Raw genomic sequence first — 20668 nt, 5'->3', positions numbered from 1 at the left:
GGTCCTGTCCACCCCTCGAGAAACTCTTTCTGACGTCAACCTCAAGACCTTATCATCCCCCGTGGGATTCAGAACATCACCGCTATCGGTAGGTAACTTCCATGGGTTTCTCTCCGTCGATACTAATTTTTCAGACATGGTTGTGAAACACATTCAGCGGAAACTCGATGAGAAGTCTGAGAAGCATAGAGCGGAGCTAGACCAATTACGCAAAATTGCGTCGCAATTGCAGCTGTCGCCTAATGTCATGGTAATGCCTTCGACATCACAGTTTGTTGGCATGAACACAATCCTTCAAGACCCAAAAACGGAGCAAGTCGACTTCGTCTTTTACTTTGACCGACTCGCTTCCTTGCTCATAGAGAAGTGAGTCAACTGCGCATGCAAGACAGAATTATACCCCAATCACCTTTAAGCATTGCTTCCCCTTGATTCTTTCCAATTAGCATGGCAAAAACGAGACGGATGACTGACATTATCATCGAAACAGGGCCTTGGACTGTACCTCGTATGTTCCAGCTGGGGTAGAAACACCTCAGAAGACTACCTATCAGGGTTTGAATCCGGAAGGTATAATATCTGCTGTTGCAATCCTGCGAGGAGGCTCTTGCCTTGAGACTGCCCTAAAGCGCACTATTCCTGACTGCATTACTGGTCGCGTGCTCATTCAAACCAATGCACAGAATGAAGTACCGGAGTTGCACTATCTAAAATTGCCTGAAAATATCCAGAAGCATACTACAGTTATGCTACTTGACCCCCAGATGTCCACCGGAGGAGCTGCTCTGATGGCCGTTCGAGTGTTGATTGACCACGGCGTGGAAGAGCACAAGATTGTCTTTGTGACATGTGCCGCGGGAAAGATAGGGCTAAAGCGTCTCTCGACAGTGTACCCGAAAGTTAGGGTCATTGTAGGACGGATCGAAGAGGAGCAAGAGCCTAGATGGATGGAGAGAAGATACTTTGGCTGCTGAAATGATTTGAATGTTGTAGATACGGTTGAGCACATGTTTGGCTGTGTCTTTTGTCGAACTGTGCGAGCTGGGAAGCATCGCTGTAGAAAGTCATGACACACAATATATATATATATAAAACGTCAAATGAGTCCCTATATCCATGTCCTTCTGCCTCCATAGCCCAGGCTTGGTAAACGTGATTGTTTTGAGTTAAGATCTGCTAGGTATACTAAAGCTAGTAGTAAATACAGAGTAGCGAATGCACGGACCATATCCAAGACCGCCGAAGAATCTTTGGCTCCGCCGCAAAAGAAAATTATCCTTATCACTTTTATCAACCACAAAAAAAAGTCGAGGCTACAGTCAAACAGCCTTTGATTGTAGATCAATACACTCAAGAAACGCCTTTAACCTCCTGATAACCTTTTCATTTGTTTTCTTATCTTATAACATACCATCACAATGCCAGACCAAAAGAAAAGCAAAAAGAGCGGCGGCGCCAAACAGCAAGCCGACTCTGTCATTAGTATGCGCTCCTTGTCTCTTCCATGCCGAAATAGCTATAACTAACAATTCTGCCTTTAAATAATAGCCGATCCTCGTTTCGCCAATATCCAAACAGATCCTCGTTATCGTCTACCCAGTAAACGGCAGACACATGTGAAACTCGACAAGCGTTTCGCGCACATGCTGCACGACAAGGACTTCTCTCGGAATGCCGCAGTCGACCGATACGGACGGAAGCTCGCCCGCGATGATACGAAGAAGCAGTTGGAGAGATTCTACCGGCTTGAGGGGGACGAGGAAGATGAGGGACACATGAGCGTCGCTGACGATGATGAAGTCCTCAAAGAACTGAGGAAGGCCGATAAGGCCAGTGGCACTTACGATCCTGCGCGTGATGGAGGCTTTTCGTCTTCATCCTCGGAAGAGGAGAGCTCTGACGAAGAGGAGGACGAGGATGATGAATTTGGTACGGGCGAGGAGCTTGAGTTTCCGGATAAACAGCAGAGCGGTGTCCCCACAGGTGATGTGACAGAACGGATCGCGGTGGTGAATCTGGACTGGGATAATATACGGGCAGAAGATCTAATGGCTGTGTTCTCTAGCTTTGTTCCTGCTGGTGGACGGGTGCTGAAGGTTTCTGTCTATCCGAGTGAATTTGGAAAAGAGCGCATGGAGAGAGAGGAGACGGAGGGTCCTCCAAGAGAGATTTTTGCTGCTAAAGACGATGATGAGTTTGAAGGGTTCGAAGATGACGACTCAGAGGTCGACTCAGATGAGGAAGAAGAGGAGATTAAAAAGTCAATGCTGAAGGAAGACAAGGGCGAGGAATTCAACTCTACGGAACTACGAAAGTATCAGTTGGAAAGACTACGCTACTTCTATGCTATTTTGACTTTCTCGAGCAAGGATGTGGCGAAGCATGTCTACGATTTGGTCGATGGTGCCGAGTATCTGTCGAGCGCAAACTTCTTTGACCTTCGTTTCGTCCCCGACGACACCGACTTTTCCGATGATAAGCCTCGTGATGAATGCAAACGGATCCCGGACGGTTATCAGCCTAATGAATTTGTGACCGATGCGCTGCAGCACAGCAAAGTTAAGCTGACCTGGGACATGGAGGATAAATCACGAAAGGAAGCTCAAGCACGGGCGTTCAGAGGTAGCCGGAAAGAAATTGATGAGAATGATTTGAAGGCTTACCTCGCTAGTGATAGCTCCTCTGAGGACGAGGACGAGGACGGTGGGGTGGAAGTTGTGGATACTACTAAGGAAGATGGCGGAAATTCTAAGAAAATCTCGAAGAAAGAAGATGAGAGACAGCGTATGCGTGCTCTCTTAGGACTAGGTACGGAGCCAGCACCTTCATCTAAGTCCGACGGCCCTGTTGGCGAAATGGAAGTCACCTTTACCTCGGGTCTGGCCGGCGGCTCCAACAAAGATAGCATTTTTGAGAATGAACCCGAGAAAGACGAGACTACGATCGAGAAATACATCCGCAAAGAGCGTGAGAGGAAGAAGCGGAGAAAGGAGAAATTGAAGGCGGCCAAGAAGGGTGACGCTGAGGCCGATGAACAGGATGATGCACCTGAACCGGAGAAGATGTCTCAGGAGGAAGATCTGGGCTTTAACGATCCATTCTTTGACGACCCCTCTGGCAAGGAATCTACTGCAGCTCGCCGCAAAGAAGAGAAACGAAAGAAGCGGGAGGAGCGTGCTGCGGAGGAAGCTGCAGCCGCCGCTAAGCGAGCCGAGCTGGAGTTGTTGATGATGGATGATGAAAACAAGAATATCAAGCACTTCGACATGAATGAGATCGAAAAGGCAGAGAAACAAGCCCGTAAAAAGGGCAAGGGCAAAGGGAAAGGCAAGCAGGTCGCACAAGTGGCGGACGACTTCCAGATGGATGTTAGCGACCCACGTTTTGCTCGTCTGTTTGAGAGTCACGAATTCGCTATTGATCCTACCAATCCTCGCTTCAAAGCAACTTCTGGTATGAAGCAATTGCTGGAAGAAGGACGTAAGAGACGTAGAAATCGGGACGATCGTGCGGACGAGGAAGAGGCCAGTCGCAATGATCAGAAGAAGACGAAGAAGCAGAAGAAGAGCGAATCCATTGAAGGTGGATCAGAGGATCTGAAAAAGTTGGTGGACAAAGTGAAGCGGAAGACGCAGAAGAGTTGATTGGTTGTATAATTAAGGCGAAGATCACCAAATTTTAGGGCCTGGTCAACCCGGATCCAGATAGAATAAGCAGGATAAGCATAAATTAATTTCCTATTTCTTCATTTATATTTCTTTTTTTCTCCCTGTGAAATTGATATTTGATGAGATTTGTTTCGTCTTGGGGAATGATTTCTTCATAGTATGAGACGGAGAAATCCACCGTGGAGATAATCTCACCTCAGCCCCTCCTCTCTGCCTGTACGTGATGACTGCATGCCTGGACAAATTGTTCCCCAGATTAGGAAAATGGCAGGGAAGCGGGACGCATTTATGCAGGATGAAGTGTAGTGCAACCGGTTGGGCCAACGAATGCCCCATGCCCGTGATCGGCGATGAGGCTGAGGATCATGTGTGCCTTCACCGCCCTTTCATCCTCGATTTACCCTCACTTTAGCTTCTCTTTCTCTCCCTTTCCCCATTCTTTTCTTTCCCTCTTGCTCTTCTCCCTCGTGGGTGTTTTTGTGTCTGGTGGAGCCTGCTACGTCCCCCCTCCCCTCCAATTCCCTGTCTCTGGTCCCACGCTATTCTGTGAATACCCCTCAATTGCTTTTTTTTTCTTTTTTCCTTTCGTTTTCCTTTCTTATCATTAGCCAAATCAATCAAATTTCTCCCCTCCACTCCCCTCTTTCCATTGCACAGTGACTTTGCTGCCCTCTTTCTTCATTCATTCTTTCTTTCTACCCCCCGCCAAGTAACACCAGTCTTCTGTTCAACCTTTGCACTTTTGTCGATCCCCTCATTCGATCATGATTGCTTTCTGGTGTGATTGAATCATGGGGAACTGCAGTTCCAAGATAGTTTAGCTGTCTGGCTGTTGGTTGCCTGTTTTTTTCAACTTTCATCATTGTCAACAATATTGTGCTTTGCGGGGACGGCCTCTCTTCCTTTTGATTGACTGACTTCTTTGTTTCTTTCCCTGCATACGGACCCTTGCCTGTCACCATGCTGGGCCGGTTACTAAGTACTGCAGCTTCCACGTTGAATCCGGCGGCCTATTCTGCTAAAAATCCCCATCAGCTCGAGTCCGTCACCGAAGAAGAGCATACCTCCGGCCTTCTATTTCCCGATGCAAGCCTCCTCCGTCGCTCGAACACACACGCGTATCCTCTTCATACGGCTTTCAATTCCCCAAATGCTTCTACTGCTGGTGCCTATGACGACCGGGGAGGGGTTGACTTGGATCATGCTAAGGACTTCCGTGTAATCATCGCTCAGAATGCGCTTGGAGATAGGGATGCTTGCGTGCTCCTGGATACCCGTGCTAGTTCGGAGTCTGCCTCCTATGGTCTTGGGCTGGAACCTCAGGCATTTGAAAGCTCGGGCGCACGGCATGCTCGCACGGTCTCTAATCTGACTAGGGGACCTCGGCGAGGTTACTTGTCTCAGTCGTCGACAGTGGAGCCCAGTCCGCTTTCCTTTGCTGCAGAAGCCCGCAGATCACCACCAATGTCGTCTGGTGCTTTCATGCGCGCCCGTGGTCGCAGCTCCACGTTATCACCCGCTGGAGGCCCTCACGATCCTGGCTATCCGCGTCATTCGACGGATTCGAACGATACTGGCTTATTGAACTGTATCTTTGGTAGTAGTGCATTCAGTTATCGAGGGTCCTCGACAAAGATGCACATTATTTCTGCCGATGACGAGCCTGGTAGGACTGCGAGCTCCTCTCCCGCCTCCCGGAACTCTTTTACTCGAGCCTACACTACCGGGAGTTCATCGGCCTTCGCGAATACGAACCGCGGGAATGACGGAAAACCACCGTCGAAAGTGACCATTCTTGTAACACGGATGTTCAGTGTCAATCTGCCGGAGGCGGGTGAAACCTCTCCAGACAGACAAGACCTCGCTGCTTCCTTGTATCAAGAATCACTTCCGGAATCTGGCTTCCCGTTCCCCGACATCACTAAGCGCAAAAAGATCAAAGAGAAGAAGACCCCAATGTACGCTGTGGCGATCACGATCCAAATACCTCTTCTGGGTCGCAATGTCGCTCGTCCTGTTTCTCGGTTCAGCACTCAAGGCTCTGACTCGCCCAAGCCGGGTATGTCATGCTCGCTGGATTCGGACTATCGCTGGCGCACCGGCTTCTTAGACGACAGTTTGTCACTTGCTTCCCCTCCCGCAAGCCTGGACGAAAGAATTGATTTGCTTGTGGATCATTGGGATGTTATCAACCGCACATTGTCGCATTTGGAGAGACTCTCACGGAAAGAGATCCTGTTCCTCCTGAAAAAGGTGGATTCGTCGTCTGGAATACACCCGAAGCCAGCTAAACCTCCGAATATGCAACGAACAAATCAAACTATAATTCACTTGCCGGCGAACATTTTAGCGGTGAATTCAAAGCTGCGGGAGGAGGCTATTCGCAGTACCCGCCGTATCAGCACGGCTCTTCAAACTCCATATGTGGTAACAGGACAAAGTCGGTGGGGTGTATGGCGCGAGGAAGGCCGTTCGATTGTCCGAAATCTTGGGGACAAAGACCATAGTTTCTTCTTCTTGGTGCTCATTACCGCGTTCTTGGGAAATCATACGGAGTGGCTCAATGCACTAGGCCCAGAATGGTGGCGACGCCGACACTATATACAGCAAAAGGCCCAGCAACAGGATTCTGATCCGATTCTAGCGAACCGTACTGTAATTGTGTCCCCTGACAAGATGACTGCTCGCCGGCTTATATTCTTGCTCTCTGCTTTCCTTCCCCCCAAGCAGCGCTTTGAGCCTCTTCCATCACCCATTCGACCTGGCACATCTTCCTCAATGCGTGCTGTCTCACAAAGTCCGCCCAATGTTCCCGTCCTCCGACAGGAGTCTCTGCGCAGAGCTATCGAAAGACGGTCTCGTGCACAACGTTTGAATCTCGCTGATAGAGATCAGCACCAGCGATCGGTGAGCGTGTCGTCAAGTGAAACTGCACACCGCTCCACAGACGATGTCGAGTCCGCGGCGCCAATGGAGTTCGCAGCAACCAGGAGAGGGTCCGATGCACGTTCCATTAGAACATTAGGGGTCCCTATACATGCGAAAGATGCGCGCAGCAAGAATACTAGCACAGCAACAACATCCACTGCAACCCCTGGTAGCACTGTCCCTGTCCCGCATTTTGCTTCACAGAGCCGGTTAGAGCGGGATAGGTCGGACCACTCCATGCATGAAGGGGTTGATAGTCTGGCATCCGAGAACTTGTTGAAGAATTTGCAAAGGAGTGAAAGTTCAGTGTTGAGTACCAACAGTAGTGTACCTTCAACTACTGGCCGATGGGGTAGCCTGTTCTCGGGATTGTGGAGCTCACGCCAGGAGTCATCAACCGGAAGCAGCGAAGCCGTTTCACCAGCTGAGATTCGCAGGCGCTCTGTCTCTGGATATACACCGCTGCCGAAACGAGGCCCTCCTACCTTAAGTCAAATGGTAAAAGAGGTCTCGACTGAAATACCCGAAGAAGCTCCTAAAGTAGCCACAAGTGGCAATATTTCCATTCCTAACTCCAATACTCAGCATCTCGAGGAAGATGTGCAAGATCTTTCATTAACGGTGGACCATAACAGAGAGTCTTCTTTAAAATTATCCGTACGCGGTGACGATGGGATTGTCGACGTTGACCTTCCGTTACCTGGCTTTGTTTCGCTTTCTTCGTCAGGTGACTCGACCATGACATCGCCGAAGAAGACGCGGACCTCAGTAACTAGTGTGGATGCCGTGGCATCCACACACAGCAGTGGCTCAGGCTTCCCTTACGCGCCTAGAGAGAACGATGGCCCTAATATCAATGTTGCTGGTTGGCTGAGGAGCTTTCACGAAGACTTTTTGCTTCAAGCAGTGCGGCCTTATTCAAGCTTGGAAGCCGATGTGAAACGCGCAATGCAAGCTGAACCTACCCCAAGTCATGCTTTCTCCTCTGAAGCGGATGGGTCGGAGAGATGGGTAGATGTGGCTACGACGCTAATCGCCGACGCAAGAACTTTCACGGTTAAGCGACTGCGCCTCAGACGAAAAGCTATTAACAATGTTTTTTGGCGAAGCCCTACTTCACCATCCATTTCTCAGCCTGGTACCCCTCGTCACATCCCTGGGGGTTCTATTTCGTCTTCTAGCAAAACATCTACTATCTCCCCCATAGAAGGTTATGAACCCAGCGAATTTGAAGAGCGTTTCGTCGAAGAACCGGTCATGGATTTGGACGGCACACTGGTCGATGCACTTGAACGTGTTCTTGCTCAAAGCGGCCCATCGTCTTTGGCTCACTCTCGAGCACCGTCTCCGTCGCGGGCTCGCAGGGGCGATGATAAGGCAACATCAGACGCAGCGAATCGGGATGAATCTCAGGTCCCTTCTCTTGAAGTTCCACGCACCGAATGTCGCAAGCTCGTCCTGGGGGCACTTGAAGAAGTAGTTCGCAGTGTGACCGCTGAGCATTGTCGGGATGATGTTGACGGGGAGCTTGCTATGGCAGATAGAGAACGCAAGCGTTCATTAGCTGGACCCGATAATACTTTGAGAGAAGGAGTGCGCAGGTGGCTTCTTGACGTTGAAGAGGCTTGGTAATTCTTTTCCTGCTCTTTCTGATTTTATTTTCCTTCTAACCTGACCTTTTTCTCTCTTACTTTTTAAAGTTTCTTCACATCCCTAGGTCTGTCATAATGATGGATGCTAGTGTTTTGCTTTCGGCAATCTGCACATTCACAGACTTTTCTCTCCTTTACTTCACACACAGGTGGATCTTCCTGGTTCACCAACAGCAGAGCAGGAGTTAGTCTGTGACCATCTTTATTATTGCTTTCTGAACATCATGATACCCATGTGTTGTGTTTGTTTTTTTGCCAGTCTTGTATTTAGACTCATGATTCGCCTTTGACATGAGTGAAGATGTGATAGTCTTCTAACTAGTTTTATGATTATTCTGCTTGAACTTTCAACCTAATACATACCTACCATACATACAGAAACTCTAGCACACTGCTGAATCAGTTTTCTCCGTAAAGTATCGAAGATCATTTATATCATTCTCTCTTCTACAGGACCTAAAGATCTGCCAAGCCGGATGCAGTCAGCTGATATAACTCTCTGCCCAAAGCACCGGCAACTTGGTTTTCATCACTATGATGCCTTCCTCCAGCTCAGGAGGATTAGTCGGTTCGAATCAAGCCATAATAATAACTATAATAGTCTATCCATCAGCATGAACCTATGTCTCTCAGATAATGTTACGCTTATTAACTAGATAATAAATACTCATTTGTCAAAAATGGCCTCTTGATCTACAAAAAGAATATATATGCAGAGGAGTCCAGCGGCTCCGAGCTTAATAAAGTATAATTTGTTTCATTTCACCCAAGCCATACCTTGAATGTGATTGTGCTGACAATAGACCTTTTATACAAGTAAGTCAATGGGTATCGATCGATGATTCCGTAACTTCTATTAATCTCATCCAAAGTTATATTATCCAACCAAGACCACCAGCACTTAATCCTTGAATTTTTCGGACATGGACGCCTAATACGTTATTTTTGTCATATCCTGGGCCATAACATGTTCGGATGAAGATCGGTTTATCTATAATATTTGTGTACGCTGTCCAATGAAGAGTGGTGCTAGTTTCTTCTTCCGTGGACGTGGTTATCTACAGATTTATCATGTATTTAAGCTATCTGAATTCTGGGCGTTTTCTGGCTAATAATAGATGGGTGGGTGACTGTCGGCGAGTCTCGATTGTTGTATATTTATATATTTTTTACCTTTATATATATAGTTGATTATTGGAGAACTTGATAACCGGCTCTTTTGCCGGCGTAGTTCCTTATGCCTTGTTTTTGGCGTTATATTTTGTGCAAGGTGTTTGGTGATGGCGATGGGCCTACCTATCCCTTGATACTATAGACTTTTGTACTTGGGACTATAGCTTCGAGGCACCGACATGTTATACTAATCAAGATGAGTACATTCTACTGTCGTGTCAATAATAAATCTAAAGGTCTATAGTTTAGAGACTAATGTCTAACCCGAACCACCTTCACCCCGGTAGCATCGGCAACCACCTCATCGCCTTTCACAGCGACCTTCACAGTCTTCAATACCTCATGAGTCTTGCTTGGATCAACGACCTGGACCGCCACTTCATCCGTCAGCGATCCGTTCACCAGCAATTCAAGACCATCCAGCGCATCATCCTGTGGCGCTTTCAGCTTCGGGTTGATTGGAGTGACTGAGCCTGGTCTAACGAGGATCGGGAGAGTATCGAATCCATGTGTTTCCGTGTACCACTGACCCGGCTCATAGGTCTTGCTGTGATCGAACCACGAGATCCACTTTCCCTGAGAATCCTCAGGAGTTCGAGGTACATAGAAAGTGACGGTACCCTCGTCCGTGAAAACGGGAGCAACGAGCAAATTACTACCGAACATGTACTGTGTATCGAGCGGATAAGTATTGAGATCGTCCGGGAATTCGAGGAACATGGGTCTCATGAGCGGGGTACCCTGGTCATGGCCTGTGAGGGCTTCGGCGAGGAGGTAAGGGGTGAGAAGGATTTTGCGTTTTACGCAGTCACGAAGGACTTCTGAGCAATCTTCACCGTAGATCCAGGGTACTCGGAAGGAGGAGGATCCATGGAGACGGGAGTGTGAGGAGAGAAGCCCGAATTGGACCCAGCGTTTGTAGAGGGCTGGTGGCGGGGTGCCCTCGAAGCCGCCGATGTCTGAGGCCCAGAAGATGTAGCCCGAGAGCATGAGACTGAGACCACCACGGAGAGATTCGGCCATGGCTTCGTAGGTGCTTTCGCAGTCGCCGCCCCAGTGGACAGGGTAGATTTGGCCTCCAGGGCTGGTGCTGCGAGCGAAGAGGAGGCTGTTGGATTTTCCGTAACGGTCGGTCATGGTCTCGTAGACGACTTTGTTAAACAGGAGGGTGTAGTAGTTGTGCATGCGTGTTGGGTCGGATCCGTCGTGATACTGGACGTTTCTGTAGGGGATACGCTCGGCGAAGTCGGTTTTGAACGAGTCAACGCCCATGTCCATGAGGCGCTTGAGGTGGTTCGAGAACCATGTGCAGGCGGCAGGGTTCGTGAAGTCTACAACGGCCATACCTGCTTGCCAGTAGTCCCATTGCCAAACCGAACCGTCGGTGCGCTGTGGTTTGTCAGTATGCGTTCTCGATAGTTTTCCAAAATGAGTAAACGTAGTAGGGCCGTACCTTGATGAAGTAACCGTTCTTTTTGCCCTCATCGAACAGGGGCGAAGCCTGCCCAACGTACGGGTTAATCCATACACTAATTCGAAGATCGCGCTCCTTGAGTCGCTGAAGGTAGCCACCGGCGTCAGGGAACATCTCGGAGTCGAACTCGAAATCGCACCATTGATATGACTTCATCCAGAAGCAATCGAAGTGGAAAACGCCCAATGGAATATCCCGGTCCCGGAAGCCGTCGAGAAAGCCGGTGACGGTCTGCTCGTCGTAGTTTGTGGTGAAACCTGTTGAAATGAAGGTTTTCAGCATTTAGAGGCCACTGATAATAAGGAGGAATATACGCACTGGTAGTGAGCCACAAATTGTAACTCCAGGATGGAACCAAACTAGGACGTCCGGTCAAAGCCGTATACCGTCTGATGATCTCCTTAGGGGTGTTTCCATAAACCACAAAGTACTCCAATTCTTCACCGGCAATCGAGATGTTAACTCGAGTAGTTCGCTCTGACTGCAGCTCCAAGCTGACTTTGCCAGGGTTGTTCACAAAGACACCATATCCCTTTGAGCTAATGTAGAATGGTATGTTCTTATATGTCAATTCGGATGATGTGCCTCCATCTTCGTTCCAAATGTCGACACTTTGTCCGTTCTTGACGAATGGACCAAACCTCTCTCCAAGGCCGTATAGTTTCTCGCCAACCCCGAGGTCTAATGCAGCGAGCATGTATCCCTGACGCTCAAAGAAGATCCCATCATCCCAACGAGACTTCTCTGTAGTTTGATCGCCAACATAACCAATGGATCTCCAGGAGTGACCAGTGAGCTTCCCTTTAGCGGCCGAGAATACGAAATCCAATTCGTTCGGTGCTGTATTGATGGTCAAGTTCAAGGGGCCGCTGCCATAGTCCAGCTTCACGTTCTTCTCATGGTCAATCTTGGTGTGGCCAGTCGATGAGCTCAACTGATAGTGGGGGCCGTTATCGACTTGTCCTGCCCTGGATGCAATTGTCAGTGACCGAGCGAGGAGTGGAAGAGCCAATACCGTCTACTTTTGAAAAACAAATCACAGTTGAATGGACCTACCAGTGGACAAGCTTGACGCCAATAATTCCTTCTAATGGAGACGTTACACTTGCAGTAACAGTTGCTAATTCCGACAATTTGTTAGTTCTTGTTCAACCAAATCAGCCCGGAAACAAACAAACCCGAATTAAGCGTGTCACCACGATGCCTCTGGAACTTATTTAACAATAATTCCACTTTCTCATTATTAATGTGCAGTCTCTCGACGTTGTTCATCCAGTCAATTCGAATGCCTTCCTGCGAAATCGTCAGATCACATTGATCATGAGGCAATTGCAAGTATACTTACGCGCAGGCGCCACATCCCCTCGGTGAACTTCATTTTTGCGGTTCTGAGGGGGATATAGGCCCGAATAATTACCTTCTGAGTCCAGAAAGTCCACTGATCAAAAGTAAATGCACAATTGACGAGACTCGCTGCGCAAAGAGATAGAATCACCTCTATGTATTAGACCCAGTAGCGGTATCTCGGTCTAGCGCATTTGTTCGTAGGACTTTCAAGCCCCTCACATGAGAGCAAGGGGACATCTAGCTTTAATAAAAAAGCGTCCACTTAGCCGATTGAACCCCCCCCAGTCGTCTGATGGTGACATATTGAGGCGGGGTAGCTCTGGCCGTCGCCTAAATAGAATCGGACCTTGTCGTTTAGGGGTTTGGGGTAGATAGTGCTTCAGACTGATTGAGCCAATCACACTGGGGCATAATGGGCCGCTAAACTAGCTGCGAAACAGCCTGGGAGGTATTAATTAACCTCATTCTGCCTGAACGGCTAAACGTATTGAGCCGAGCATACGAAGTACCTCTTGGTTCATCCTCTCTTGGCGGAGTGGGCGGAAAATCGAATCCTTTACCAATTGATATTATAAGAGGACGGTCACACGTGCTCGCCCCGAGCCTGGGGCAACCATGCCGATGTACAACATCATGTTCTTATAAGAACAAGTAGTATATAGAATGATAGTATAGATTATCTCTAGGCACTGAATACGTTTGCACATATCCGCAGCTATTATGTATTCAACTCTGTCCAAATACTCAAGGCAGTACTTTTCATCAATTCTCATAACCGCATTTCCTGACTGAAACTACATGTCATGAGCCGGGGTATATCATGCATATGACTAACTTTTTATGTTAGAGAAAGTGGCCTCAAGCTGCCGCTTCTTGGACTGCCTCTGGACATATTACTATCATCTCGTGACCTTCTGATCTCAGACAGTGGCGCGGCGATATTATGTGACGATCTTGATGGTAGACCAGGTGGGGGTGATATGTGATGGCTAACAACACTGGCAGGTAGTTCAAGAGAAGGTATGGACGCATCCGTAAGTGTGGTAGGCGCCGGGCCGACCTTTGTTGAAGTCGCCCGCACCTGCGCCTCACTGTAGAATTGCTCGAGTCTAGCCGGATCATTGCAGAAATCTGCAAACCCAGTAAGAATATGTTCGGGGGCTCGATACAGATTTGCAGAATCAATGCTCGCGTGTCCCTGAGGGCTCAGGGGGCTATGAACCTCGTGGACTGGCCGAGCCATGGGCGAAAGGCGTGGAGAGATACGGTCCACAGGATCGTAGGTCCCTGCACGAGCCCGATATTGATCAGGCCGGTCTAACCGCTCATGTCTCGGCATGTCTCGACTGGCAGCACTGCGTGTGCTGACAAGTCTGTTGGCAAGAAGTAAAAAATCTCCTTCGCCAGTGATCTGAGCTAGAACACTGCCAGATCGATGAATATACTGAGGGTACTGATAGTCAGGCATGCCCCAGGAATATGACACTTCGACATCCGCGGGATAAGAGGACCTGGCCTCAAAGTCAAGGACGAAGTCGAACTTCCGTAAGAGGGCTTTATGGAAGTACTGATGGTCTAATGTAACCGGCTGGGAGAATGACTCTGAGTTGCACTGGAGTGGAATGGGGCCCTTAGGAGGAGGAGCTTTGAGTTGGACACAGTATGGCTTTCGGAATGGCTGTGTTTTGTCAATAGCGCAGGCTTCAGCAATGGGAACTTGGACGAGCTTAAGTCCAAATTTCTCGGCTGTCGAAGCCCACGACAGGACCGTATCCTCAATGAGTTTGGGAGTGGTGTTCATCCAGCTGAGCTCTATGTGGAAGCAATTCTCGGGATTATGCAGTCGATCATAATGGAGATCAATGACCTCAGGGCGATTTGAGCGTTTGCGGGGGTCGACGTCGTATTTCATAGTTTTAGACAACGTGATCGAGGCTTTATTCTTTAATTTTGACGGCGTGCTTGGGGTCTGCGACTGTGTATCCTCGGTACTGTCGGAGCGGGTATGGCCACTTATAGGGGAACCTTTCGAGGCCTCACCCACCGGGGTTGAAGGAACTGACTTATCCGGTCGTATTTGAGGGAACCAGCTACCACGAGATTCAGGTCGCGAGACACGATACTCGCTAGAGATCTGGTAGAAATAATTGCCATCCCGGAAGTTGTGCCGCTTTTCTACATGCTGGAAGAGACCGTGTTTCATCAACTCGTTACCAAATTCGACCGCCTCTTCCCGGCTGTCAATGTCGCGGAAGTTTTGGAGCAGCCAAGTTGTAAGCTCGAAGCCAATGAAACAATTGTAGTGCAGCCGCCAATGCCACCTTCGATCCATCATCCTAACTCCCTTTTCCCCCTGGATTATCTGCGCCAAGGATGATAAACTGATACCAGAGCGCTCGAGCAGCTCTGACTCTGGAAGTAGCTGTGCAGGGGATGAGTCTAGGCCAGGATCCACAAGTATGATACGGTCTAATTCAGCCGCAATAACCTCGGATGGATTCCGTGTCTGGTACATAATGTTGAGGGGGTTCTGGTCCCTCTTTTTGTTGGAGCTTTCAAACCGCTTTTCTTCCGGAGGAATATACTTGTGGCGCTGCCATATATGTGTGAGCTGATTGATGCCAAGCAGATGAATTTCTTCTTCATTGTCTTCATTGAATCCATGAAGCCGTCGAGATTTGAAGTGCAAACGCATCGGGATCAGGACGTAGCGCACACGCCAGAAGTGGAGTTGTTGGGCTGGATTGAACAAGTAGTCTCGGTGGCCGGCCACATAATTATCAGCGTAGTTCCAGTTGTATTCCTCGTACGTCGAGTCTAATTTTATATCCTTTACCACATATTCGGGACTTAGGATTGTTCTCATTGCCGGAGAATACAGAGTGAATTTCCTTTTCTGATCAGACGCTAAAAGCGAGGAAGTTCGATGCGTGTATCGCGTGACTTCAATCTCCGCACCTTCAACACAAATAAGTCGATGTATCGAGTTACCTTTGGACAAAAAGACAGTAGCCCCGGCCCTTTCTAAAGCATGAGTGTCGAATACGTTCGGTGACTGGAGGGTATATTGCGCGGAAGCTTCAACTACATTTTTCCCGACAACGATTTGGAACCCGTGGGAAAGCCGTAGTGAAATCATTTCCCGGAGAAGCACGCCTCTGGTTTTGGGCGCCTCAATACCTTCTGAGTCTTCGTTGGGGAAGACACGGTATGGAGTCTGCAAATAGTCCGAGGCAAGTTCACTTGGCGTGGGGAACTCCTCTGTTGTCAGCGGGAGAACAGCCGGGGACTTCAAGCTTTTCCATTTGACCACCGCAACATGAGGAGGCCGTGGATAAGCATGCTGCCAGCGCCCAAACCAGCTAGTGTCTCGTAACACCTCTCTTGGGGTGTTGCAGGGGTTCACTGAGCGCACCCAAGGAGCCAATGCCTTGCTTTGGGGACTTTTTGAAGATCCATTGCGCGATCCACTACTCAAGTTTACCTCGAACTTAGGTCCATGCCGTCTTGGTTGAGCTGTGAGGCGAGTATCATCACCTAGAGCGATCTCCGTGGTTGTAGTCGAGACCGACTCCGGTATGGCTGGACGTCCTTGCTGCTCTGTGTCTTGCAGCGGCTGTTTGGGAGGCACTTTGATCGATATCGGTCTTGATGGCGTAATGGCCGTATTCTTTATTGGCTTTTGGGGTGTTTCTGGGGACGGGGCCAGGTCGATTACGGTCGATGCACTATCTGACGCACTCAAAGAATCCACGCTTCTATTGTCTGCAAGCACACCCGACAACTTCCTTGAATTTGATGTCGGCAAGCCTCTGGCGTGCTCAACATTTACTTCCGTGCTTGCTTGAGCTCTGGGAGGAGTGGAACTTAGGCCACGGAGAGCGAAGCTGATTGTGCGCGATATACGTGGCAACTTGGTTTTGGAGGAGCTTTTTAAGGCTGGTTTCTTGGGAGAAGCGCTTTTCGTAGACACAGGGCTCTTAGGGGCTGGAAGCGGGATGTCAATCTGTCGCGATGCTGAACGAGTACTCTCGTTTTCCCTAAGACGCGATATCGATCTAGCAGAAATTCTTTCATGCGCATTAGATGCCTTCACTTCTGGCTCACTAGGTCGTTTAATCTTTGACGGCTTCCGGCGATGTCGCCGCTTTCTAAAAGGCTGAAACACATTTTCGTCATAATTGTCCATCCAGGAAAGCACCGTTTTTGGCGTTTTCTTTGGTATAGTAAGCATTGCATCCTTTGAGCTTGCCATGTTATGAAGGAAAGGCTCCGGTCGGAGACTGTCGCTCAGCTGATGTCGAAAAGGAGAATTGCGCCTGAAAGTAGCCTTAGGGGGTACAAGACTACCTGGGCTAGAACCAAGGGTGGAACTGGTCGCTCTAGATATATTCGGCCCTTCTGAGAGGTAGGGGATAGATATGTTTGATTGTTCACTCTCCATCACGCCCATCATTTGGATTTCATACATTCGCACCCGCGGAACGAAAACTTTCGACTGCTTGGTGACAGTGAATGGAATAGGCGCATTGGGGTCTTTTTTCAAGATACGTCGAGACTCTCTGTAGGTTTCAGGGTTCCAATATGATATATCAAGCCAGTGGGGGATCCCATAATTCCATTCATTTGACCGACCAGACCACTGTGATTTAGAGCTCATCCCCGTGAATGAATCCAGGAGAGCTGACTTCGGGGAAAGGTGTGGCGTCTTACTTGATATGCTCGCAAACGAATGGCGCATTTCAGGGGAATAACCTCCATGTTGAATATCGCCGAATGCGGCAGTGGTAGGCCTATGGGCTGGCTCCCGATACTTGAACAGAGGCACGGAGTGGAGAGGCATAGGGCTAAGACAGACAAGATCAATGGCGATCCCGCGGTTTGTGAGTGCTTCAGTGGTGGAGGCTAGCGATTCGTATGATACTTCAAAAACACCGCTTCCGGGCGTAATGACTATAATTGAAGTGCCTGTATGAACCATATCACGGTCAATATGGTCGAATGCTAGATGAGAAGATGCAAGATGGATAGCTTCGAGTATGTTCCCACGGAGAGCGGTGCTTGGCCGCCCTGCAATGGTCGCCGGCTGGGATTTGGATGCACCAGTTGCGTTGAACGTTGGAGTATCTGCATTGTGTACATTGAGTATCGATACGTCCCTTAGGAAGGTCCTGAAATCCTTCTTTAGTTCATCCAAGATAGTAGTCCAATGGCCACTCGCCATGTCATTGACCACTACCCGATAGAAGTCCCTTGTGGGAACGTGGTTCGGACCGAACATGCTCGTCAGGTTCTCTGAACTAAAAGTGGAAGAGGCAATGGCCGATGCATCGTACTCAACCCGCGTGAATAATACGATGGTCACCAGGTGCCTCGCATCTGAATTGACCCACCGTTTAAACAACTCAGGGAGAAACCCATTGATAACTCTGCTAAATAGAATGTCCCCAGTGCCTTCCGAGTCGAAATCCCACATTTCCCTTGACATCTGGATGAACAACACGTACTTCGCCGATTCGCTGCGGAACACTGGAATGGTTTGGGGCGAGAAAAAACCGGAGAGGACCTTTTTGCCACGAATGAAGATATTTTTTACAGTTGCCTTGATACTACCAGTGAATACGATTTTCTGTCCCTTGTAAACGATCCTCTCTGCTAACTCCGACATGACCAGCCTCCACATGTCAGACCTGACCATATACTGGTCACGGAAGGAGATATCAACATGAGAGGCAGCGCATTGAGCACGGTCTACAATCGAGATATGGACGGTTGTCCGGTTCTTGAACCCGAATATGTTGGCGATACTGGTAGTGACCGAAAGCTCTAGCTTGGGATTTCGTGTCTTTATGTCTTGCGGCAAGGGTTTGACCACGAAGAGACACCGACTTTGCAAAGGGGTTTTAAACTTGGACATTGAGTCTGAATGAAGCGTAGAGCTCGATTCAACATGGCTGTCGCGCAAAGATCTCGACCCGAAATCTGTTTTAGCAGAATGGGTACCATCTCCGGGATACCGAGCAGGTAATATCTCGATCACATCACCAACCTCCACGCCCATGTCGGTGAAGGCGGCCTGATTGAACAGGATTTCCTCCTTGGAGAAAGTCTCATCATGAACCCAGAGCGAGCATTGGCGACGATCCAAGCCAGTAGAAGATAACCGAATTGTCCTTTCATCGGGAGTCGACGGTTTATCACTCTGACCATCGGTCTGAGATAGTGCCAGGGAACGAGTGGTAGAGAGAGTCTCTAGACTGGCAGCGCTCACCTGTCTCAGGTGCGAGTGCTTCATGGGTCCCCGTAGAGACATTTTTCCCTCTCACCCTCGCATGTTAAAACGGTCGTCCAGCGAGGTCCCTGATAGGTAATCAAGAGTGGCTCGGCGTTGATTGAACAACTCACTCGGAGGTTATCAAGTTACAGCTCCCTATCCACAAAGTCCCCACACGGTCTTGAAAAAGTAGGCGGTAAACATAAGACTATCACGTGTTAGGTTCATGCCTGAGGCATTAACACACCGAGGCCTGGTATTCACAACCTACTCCGTACTGACTCATGTGACCAGGTCTGTAACTTACGCAAAGGGCTACTTTCGAGTGTGTCCGTGAAAAAGAACGCGAAAGACGTGGGACGCCAATAAAATACATTGTACTACTTAGAACTTAATTATCACCCCCTTGCTCATTCTCTGAATCCCCCCTTGTTGTCATATGCACGTCCGCCGTGTCATTGGAGAGCTAAAACCTAAATTTGTTTCTGGTTTCAGAGACATTTTATGGGGATGTAAACTAGTACTGTACGTATGACATAAGTACACATGTGTGGGACTGTGGGGTGTTCTAGCGCAGTAAGGATAATGAAATTGACGTCGTAAAACCATACCGGAATATGATGATACGCCTCCTGCAGACTGTTGGGGCTAACTACCTGTTTAGATAGCGAACTATGGGCCTACTGTATCACTCCGCAAGCAATAGCCTAAAATATATGGAGTACATAGATAATCGGCATGGCCGACGTAAAATCTTAGCTCGGGGTTTGAACAGACTGTCGGGATTTGGGTCTTAAAGGTACAGCTATTCAATACAGCGACACTAGTGCAAGTCAGGCTGCGTAATCTGTATCGAACCCACATATCTCATTAGTATGGAGTACGAGGCGTGCACGAAAAGTCCTCACCAGGTGGGTCATTGTATCACGTGACTCTGGACCAATAGCATTTTGCACTTCTACATCTTCATGTCAAACTATTGGCTATCAATCACGTGATAGCTGGCCCACCTGGCGGCAACTTTCTGTGCATGCCTCCGTAGATCAAGGGCTTTCCAAATTTTGATCGCGCGCCACCAAGTATAGTCCCTTGTACAGAGTAATTTCGCACTGATACGGTCGAATCAACTCTCACGTGGAACAATTATCCGCACACAAATCATAGATGGTGAGAAGCTCTCCGAGGTTACCAGAACATTGTGGGGCTGAAACTTTCAGCTAGTTAACCAACTGACTGGGTCCCTGGCTTAACCCATGGAACGCTCAGCGAACTTCTACGGATACGTTGTACGTACCTCGGAAAAATGATATGGAATTACCCCTGGATGTATCTACTTCATCGACGGTAGTTAGTGTCAGACCCGTCACATACCAACCTTTGTCCATTGAGAGACTCGAGACAGTCGGAGCACCTCACTGTCGATAAGCAACTCGACACGACGGTATAGTTGTAGTGAGCTAGTTCTTGAATAAGACTAATAAGACTAATAAGACTAAAGGATTATTGAAATGAGAGACTCTAGCAGATGTGCCTTTTTATAAACTGTGTGGTTAGAGTATGGCAGCTGCTATGTTAGACATGTCCCCCAGATGAGTCGCGTAATTGTGTCTGCAAAGGAGTCTCAGGCTCCGACGATCTGACACCGAACGGCTGGTATTTGCTTGGAGGGTGGACCATACGGTATGACCCGTCACCCAATGTCAAGGGAGGGGATGGCAGATCAGTACTTACAGAGGAGCAGAAAGACGCTGAGAGTACCGGCCAGAAGGAACCTTCCGCTCCCACGGGCCGAATCGCCAGCGAATCACAGCGTGTCTCGATGGAAAGATTAGCCCCACTACGCACAGGTATAGGAGATGAGCGACCTTGAGGCTTGACAGCCCTGCTTTCCACACATTCACACAAAGGATACCCTGTCTACCAGGGGAAATCTAGGAGTGGGAGCAACTAGTGGAGCACATGCTTTAAATCACTAGCTGATGTGGAGCTCTGCATATTTATCTCATTAGAGGCACGATCTTCGCCAAGTGGCGTCAATTGTCGGTGACTTACTCCCTACTGAGAAAAGCCAAGCGAAACACTTACTAAACCATTTTTCCGAGTTGCAAGAGCGAAGGATAATAAGAAGTTGTTACTTCACCTAACTCATGCA

At 48.7% G+C, this 20668-nt stretch overlaps 6 protein-coding genes across 6 annotated transcripts; 4 read left to right on the top strand and 2 right to left on the bottom strand.

Annotated features, from left to right (window-relative positions):
• Positions 1 to 136: 136 nt before the first annotated feature.
• AO090001000654 (uncharacterized protein) lies at positions 137 to 974 on the top strand (the record flags this gene model as incomplete). The annotated part of the gene is made up of 2 exons (XM_023234649.1): positions 137 to 366; positions 491 to 974. The coding sequence occupies 2 exons, from the start codon at positions 137 to 139 to the stop codon at positions 972 to 974; spliced, it is 714 nt and encodes a 237-aa protein (XP_023089753.1).
• A 444-nt stretch (positions 975 to 1418) lies between these two features.
• On the top strand, positions 1419 to 3644 carry AO090001000653 (pre-rRNA-processing protein ESF1; the record flags this gene model as incomplete). Its single annotated transcript, XM_001819100.3, has 2 exons — positions 1419 to 1482; positions 1549 to 3644. The coding sequence occupies 2 exons, from the start codon at positions 1419 to 1421 to the stop codon at positions 3642 to 3644; spliced, it is 2160 nt and encodes a 719-aa protein (XP_001819152.1).
• A 374-nt stretch (positions 3645 to 4018) lies between these two features.
• AO090001000652 (uncharacterized protein) lies at positions 4019 to 4452 on the top strand (the record flags this gene model as incomplete). Its single annotated transcript, XM_023234648.1, has 2 exons — positions 4019 to 4214; positions 4277 to 4452. 2 exons carry the CDS (start codon positions 4019 to 4021, stop codon positions 4450 to 4452), a joined length of 372 nt encoding a protein of 123 aa, XP_023089752.1.
• A 176-nt stretch (positions 4453 to 4628) lies between these two features.
• Positions 4629 to 8228, top strand: AO090001000651 (uncharacterized protein; the record flags this gene model as incomplete). The annotated part of the gene is made up of 1 exon (XM_001819098.1): positions 4629 to 8228. The coding sequence occupies one exon, from the start codon at positions 4629 to 4631 to the stop codon at positions 8226 to 8228; it is 3600 nt and encodes a 1199-aa protein (XP_001819150.1).
• A 1445-nt stretch (positions 8229 to 9673) lies between these two features.
• Positions 9674 to 12273, bottom strand: AO090001000649 (putative sugar hydrolase; the record flags this gene model as incomplete). The annotated part of the gene is made up of 6 exons (XM_023234647.1): positions 9674 to 10810; positions 10875 to 11152; positions 11214 to 11863; positions 11952 to 12015; positions 12074 to 12188; positions 12241 to 12273. 6 exons carry the CDS (start codon positions 12271 to 12273, stop codon positions 9674 to 9676), a joined length of 2277 nt encoding a protein of 758 aa, XP_023089751.1.
• An 807-nt stretch (positions 12274 to 13080) lies between these two features.
• On the bottom strand, positions 13081 to 18303 carry iml1 (GTPase-activating protein IML1; the record flags this gene model as incomplete). The annotated part of the gene is made up of 2 exons (XM_023234646.1): positions 13081 to 15758; positions 15984 to 18303. The coding sequence occupies 2 exons, from the start codon at positions 18301 to 18303 to the stop codon at positions 13081 to 13083; spliced, it is 4998 nt and encodes a 1665-aa protein (XP_023089750.1).
• Positions 18304 to 20668: the final 2365 nt, after the last annotated feature.

The sequence above is a fragment of the Aspergillus oryzae genome, chromosome 2 (assembly GCF_000184455.2).
Source record: "Aspergillus oryzae RIB40 DNA, chromosome 2".
Classification (NCBI taxonomy): domain Eukaryota; kingdom Fungi; phylum Ascomycota; class Eurotiomycetes; order Eurotiales; family Aspergillaceae; genus Aspergillus; species Aspergillus oryzae.
Note: the sequence above shows the minus strand (reverse complement) of the source record. Positions and strands in the feature narration are given on the sequence as shown.